Raw genomic sequence first — 6,387 nt, forward strand, 5'->3', positions numbered from 1 at the left:
AAAATGGGTTATTTTCTGGACTAAAGAAGTCCAGAAGGCGGCTGGGCTCAGGTCCAGCGAGTGAAGCTGGCTCACCCATGCTGAGGACCAGGAACACACCTCTCCTTCCTTCCGCTCTGCCATCTCAGTATGTGCCTTTGCCCACCGCCTAGCCTCCACCACATTCACTGCCGCCACACGAAGATACGGCAACGCGCGGAGGCCGCAAGAGGCGGATGCATTCCCTGCTCTCGTCTCCAGGGATGACAAAGACCAGCCTCCATGCCACCGGCAGATTTCCCCTCAGGCTGCCTCAGCCAGAACTGAGCAACCTGTCCAGTCCTAAAGATGGCATCGGTGCAGTCGAAGTCTGCCACTAGAGCCAGAATGTGGTCGGCGTCCCCCACTGCGCATGGCTGTGGGAGGGGGTTGGACGCAGGACAAAATCAGGGCTCCGTTAGAAGCTAAAGTTTCAGAGAAATCAAGGGGAAAGGCAAGAAGGCACGACAGTTGGGTGAAGCTGTGAGGAATGTCTGGACACAAGAGGTCACCTGTATCGGGACAAGCCACTCACCTCAGACGTGTGGGTCACCTGTGCGGGGCAGTGAGGGAGGCTGCTTGCTGGGAGTAAGGAGTGAGCACGCTTCTGTTCCTCTCCAGAAGCTCCACCCGACACACACATGGCCAGAATAGCTCTGGGAGGAGTACGAGGAAGCTCAAGATGCGTGGGCAATATGATTCAGGGCCTGGGGGAGGCCAAAAAGATCCAAGGTGGGAGGGACTTGCTTATTCACTGAAATAGGGCTTGCCAAATAGTTCCCGTTAATTCACCATTTTCTTTTACCTTAACTCCTGTTTGCTGTGAAGCTTCATTTTTTCATGGGGTGGGGGGAAACAAAACATTTCTTATTCCTGGACCTCAGAATCTCTCCTCTGGAGACATGAATGGTCTTTCTTCCAGACAAATCTAGCTGTCTCAACCGGCTAAAACCCAATTTCTTTTATCTGCATTGAGGGTTCTTGAGGATTGAAAAGTGCCTGACTGCAAAAAGCCTTTCATTTACTGAACATGCCCCTACCATCCAAACACGCCAACAGCATTGGGGCTCCTGTGTGGCTCAGTTGGTTAAGTGTCCAACTTCGGCTCAGGTCATGATCACATGGTTTGTGGGTTCCAGCCCCATGTTGGGCTCTGTGCTGACAGCTCAGAGCCTGGAGCCTGTTTCAGATTCTGTGTCTCCCTCTCTCTCTGCCCCTCCCCCACTCGTGCTCTGTCTCTGTCTCAAAAAAAAAAAGTGTTCAAACATGCCAACAGCAATCTCTAGAAGTGATAACATGGCTAAATGTGAGGAAGATGGGATTCAGATACAGAAAGACCGGGATTAGCTGAGTGACCTTGGGCAAGTTACCTGGCCTCCCAAGCTGCAGGTTCCTGGTTTATGGAACAAGATTATTAGTCCTTACCGGAGAAGATTATTGAGGATTAAATAAGGTCATGTAAGTAAAGCCTATGGAACAATGCCAAGCATATAACATATACGCAGTAAGTGCAAACACCCTTATTTTTTAAAGTGTTTCTCATAATAAAGAGAATGTCCTTATACCTAGCCTAGAACTTCTCTGAATGCATCCCAAACAGGCTTGAATTGTTATGAATTAGGCCTGCAGCTTTACGGTAGCTTGAAAGATGCTCATTTCCATTTCCTCTGCAGGTGCCGATCGCCAGTGGCTGGACACTCTGAGGATGAGGCAGATTGTATCCGACACTTCCTTACAGCGCTCTCAGAGCAATCCAATTCTGGGGTCACAGTTCTTCCCATATTTCAATAACCAGGATTCCTATGCTGCTGCTGTAAGGCGGACCCAGGTGCCCATTAAGTATCAACAGATTACACCTATAAACCAATCCAGAAGCTCCTCTCCTACTCAGTATGGACTGACCAAAAACTTCTCTTCTCTGCATCTCAACTCCAGGGACAGTGGCTTTTCCAGTCTTCCAAGTGACAACTCTTTAGAGAGGGGTCGGTACTCAGAGAGAAGCAAGAACAAATACGACCGTGGTAGTGTATCACTCAATTCTTCTCCTAGGGGAAGGTACAGTGGGAAAAGTCAGCATTCCACTCCTTCAAGAGAAAGGTATTCTGGAAAGTTCTACAGCGTTTCTCAGTCAGCACTCAATACTTACCAGTCGCCTGACTTCAAGAGAAGCCCAAGTGACTGCCACCGGTCCAGGACCATACCGGGGATGCCTCTGCATGCGGAGACGGACTCAAGAGCCAGCGAAGAGGACAGCAAAGTCAGCGAAGGAGGATGGACCAAAGTGGAATACCGGAAGAAACCTCACAGGCCCTCTCCTGCCAAGACTAACAGGGAAAGAGCCAGAGGAAACTACCGGGGAAGGAGAAACTTTTGATGAACTGGAGACGTTTTCTTAAACAAGTTTTCTCTTTTCTTTTTTAAGATGTAATGGATTTTGATAATACCTTCAGACAGAATTAACAAAAAGACAACTTTCCCATTTCTGGATTTAGGAAATGCCTTCTAATTGAGACTACACCCAAACCACAGCTAAAATGATGGGTGTTGGTTGCCCCAGGATGATAACCAGACTTCAACATAACTATACAAACCGGCACCCCCGCACCCCCGAAGTAACATTGTGAGAGGAGGGGAGATGCCACCTCATTTCCCTAACTACCGCCAATCTGGTTAGCAGGGCCTGGGCCGGGGTGAGGTTCAATGGGGCACTAGCTTGGGGTGCAAAAGTTAAGGGGGTATCAGGAAGCTCAGTATTCAAGATACACAATATTCTAATGCAAGAGTTAAATAAATGAAAATTAACGCAAAAATTCTTGGGGCGCCTGGGTGGCTCAGTCGGTTAAGTGTCCGACTTCGGCTCAGGTCATGATCTCACAGTTCGTGGGTTCGAGCCCCGCATCAGGTTCTGTGCTGAGAACTCAGAGCCTGGAGCCTGCTTCAGATTCTGTGTCTCTCTCTCTCTCTTTCTCTGACCCTCCCCTGCTCACGCTATATCTCTCTCTTTCAGAAATAAATAAAACATTAAAAATTTTTTTTTAATTCTATGATATACAGTCAAAATTCTACATAAATATAGGATCAGTGTTACTGATTTTCCCTCTGGTCTCAGACTCCAGTTTGGCTTGGCAAGGCACTGTTACTGTAGATCCTATTTTAAAACTTTGATATTTTGTTCATCATGAATTTTTGAAGTAATTTAAAAAAAATATTGCATTAAACTATCATTTATCTTGATTACTGAGATGTTGGGAGTTTTTTGTTGTTTTCCTTGAGGCCTCCTTAAATTTTGTGCCCCAGGCAAGGACGTCACTTGCCTTACCCACCTCTGGACACTGCTGGGTTAGTATTCATTTAGTAAGGTATTTGGATTCTTATCATGGTCAGAGCCGAAGTGATTTTGGCTTATCATTTTTAGGCAATAAGAGAGGTTATTGAACTTAATGTTGATTATGATGCTTATCTCCTTCATTAAGACTCATCAGAAACCAAAGATCTAAACTGCCTAGGAGATCTGTGGTTACTGCTTTTCCAAAGCTCCCAGGGACTGCTTTTGAATATTATTTTCTACATTTTACTAAAGGAGAAGCAAAGAGGGAAAAAAACAACAGTCCATAAAGACCTCCTGGGATGTCAGAAATCTAAAATCTGAAAGAAAACAGACACAGAGTGGGATAATAACGTCACAAGCCACAAGCCAAAGAAATTTAAAATTACCAACAGCCTTGTTAGAAAAAGACAGTAAATACCATCCTTGCAGCAAGAAAGCTCGAAGCAGCTAGGGGTAAAGAGGTAAACGGTACAGGTGGGAGGAAACTGCCTGCCGTTCAGGACAGGAATTGTGAGATCCAACTTGGGAAATTCTTCATTGTTTACAAATCAGAAAGTCAGGAGGAAACAAACTTTTATGTCAAAAATAAATGTTACATTCCAACACATTCTGAGGTTCTGTTCAACATTCATTAGCCCTGAATATCACGTGTCCTTTGCCCTGCACAGGACTCTCAATGCTCTGTAGAAATTCAAATGCCACAGTGATAATTCTTTTTTTTAAAATTTTTAATGTTTTTTATTTATTTCTAGGAGAGAGAGAGAGATAGCGTGAGCAGGGGAGGGTCAGAGAGAGAGGGAGTCACAGACTGAAACAGGCTCCAGGCTCTGAGCTGGCAGTCAGCACAGAGCCCGACACGGGGCTCGAACCCACGAACCGCGAGATCATGACCTAAGCGAAAGTCGGACGCTTAACCGACTAAGCCACCCAGGCGCCCCGCCACAGTGATAATTCTATGGGGTTGAGTTCTCTTTTAATAGAAACCAGTCATCAAGTAAGTGTGCATATTCCCAGAGAAGCAGCTCTGCCCTAACACACTGCCTGAGGCCTAGCGGGGGAAACCCTATTTGGGAAGCACTAAAGTCAAGGTTATAGGAAATGACCTTTATTTACAAGGGAAGCTGTGACCTAAACATTGAGGCAACAATTCAGTTTTGTAAGTTGTACTGTTTGCCACCTGCATTTATAAGCAAAAGCAATGGGGAATGTTCAAATCAGAGAGCAAGGTGCTCTTTTCCATACGGATAACCACCGTCTCTAAGGTTCTAACCTCCACTGTGATCCTTTCTCACAAAGCTGATAGCAACTATGGCCTGTTTTCAATTTTCTTTTCCCCTTGTCCTTTGAGTTTAAATTTAAAGAAAAATGGGCTAATAGAATGTATGCTATCATAATGGCATGCTGCTTCCAAATAAGCAATAACATTTCTTTGATTAGAAATTTTGGATAAGTGGCTCAACATAGAACAGAGTCTTAACTAAGTCAGTCTGAAAGGAACACAGAGTATGGCTTTAATTACTAACCAAAATGGGCATTTTGGAGAATTGTTTAAGACTCGAGCTTAAAACGTGTTACACAAATGATTGCCTGTTACAGGCTATTTTCTCTACTTGATTTCCTGGGCTATGGGTTAGAGAATCCAGGCTGGTAGTCAAATGACTTAATGACCTCAGCTCTGTTTAGTGTAGTAGCTAATCACAAATTGGTTATTCCAAGAGCACACAAAACTGACCACTCTGTAATACCTCTTGGAAAATACTTAGTAGCATCAATGCTCCCAGTCAAAATGAAAATAGAACATCTGGAATCTGCTTCTTGGTATAAGAAGAGTTGGATGTTCTCTTTTTTTTTTCCCTCTTTCTAATGATGCTTATTGACCAACAGTTGCTTGCCAGGTTGAAAGAGGAAATAAGAGCAGGGCAAGGATTAACAGGACTTTTTTTCCGTCCAACTAAATCAGTTGCCAACAATGAGAAACTGTAGAACTTACAAGAGGCTCAATTAACAACAACAAAAAGGATATTTTAAGAGAAAAAGTTCTAGTAGAAACAAATTAAGAAAATATATCTTGAGTTGAGCATCTCTAAATGTGGGGATTTAGTGGTTCGGAAACAGGCTTTTGACAGGATCTGAACTGCTGAATCTCTGTGGGTCACTCCCGTGTAGGCTCAGCCCAAACAAAGCAAGATAGTTTGCCTTTAGCAAAGTCACTGAATTAGCAGTTCTATAGAAATAGTTTGAATAATCAAATAATCTCAAATCTGTAAAGGAAAACTGAAGATTATCAGGGACTAACTTTAGAAATAAATATAAACTAACAATTACTTTCAACCAATTAATAATGAATATAGTTCATAAAAATCATCACACACTGCAGTATTGAAAACTATTCACAGTGAAATTGAGAATGATAAAATCTGACCTGGGAAAATTAGATTAAGGAACTATGGCCACAAAAGAGTACCCACAGAGGCCACAAGAGATAACCGGTGAAATTTGAACAAAACAACTTTTGATATATAAAACCTTCGATAAAAAATTTACTGGATCGGTACTGGAAAGAACTGATCCTGTGGAGAAAAAATTGGTACAATAAAAAATTTAATATAAAAACAAGAGACAGGGGTGCCTGGGTGGCTCAGCTGGTTAAGGTTAAGCATCCAAGTTCAGCCTAGGTCATGATCTCGTCGTTCCTGAGTTTGAGCCCCGCATCAGGCTCTGTGCTGACAGCTAGCTCAGAGCCTGGAGCCTGTTTCAGATTCTGTGTCTCCCTCTCTCTCTGACCCTCCCCTACTCACACTGTCTCTCTCTCTCAAAAATAAACATTAAAAAAAAAATGAGAAGCAATTTTATGTTGGATAGAAAATCAGGAAATTAAATGGACAATGACATTCACTTCATGGAATTCTTGAAAAAAAATTCTCAACCGTTATATAGTTTTGATAAAAATTTTTCATCCATAGAGTCATATGTCCTAGGGAACTCAAAACATCCGGTACTATAAAGTGGCAGAGCCAGAACATCCGGGACACGGCTCTGGG

At 43.4% G+C, this 6,387-nt stretch overlaps 1 protein-coding gene across 1 annotated transcript in view; it reads left to right on the top strand.

Annotated features, from left to right (window-relative positions):
- The window catches only part of MAP3K20 (mitogen-activated protein kinase kinase kinase 20), a 177,979-nt gene extending 174,035 nt beyond the window's left edge, over positions 1 to 3,944 (top strand). The window contains exon 20 of the mRNA XM_077751112.1: positions 1,692 to 3,944. Within this exon, the coding sequence (XP_077607238.1) occupies positions 1,692 to 2,392 (701 nt within the window). The 3' untranslated portion in view covers positions 2,393 to 3,944. The remainder of the gene's footprint in view (positions 1 to 1,691) is intronic.
- The last annotated feature ends 2,443 nt before the right edge of the window (positions 3,945 to 6,387 follow it).

Source organism: Crocuta crocuta, unplaced genomic scaffold (genome assembly GCF_008692635.1).
Source record: "Crocuta crocuta isolate KB4526 unplaced genomic scaffold, BGI_CrCroc_1.0 scaffold219, whole genome shotgun sequence".
NCBI lineage: Eukaryota > Metazoa > Chordata > Mammalia > Carnivora > Hyaenidae > Crocuta > Crocuta crocuta.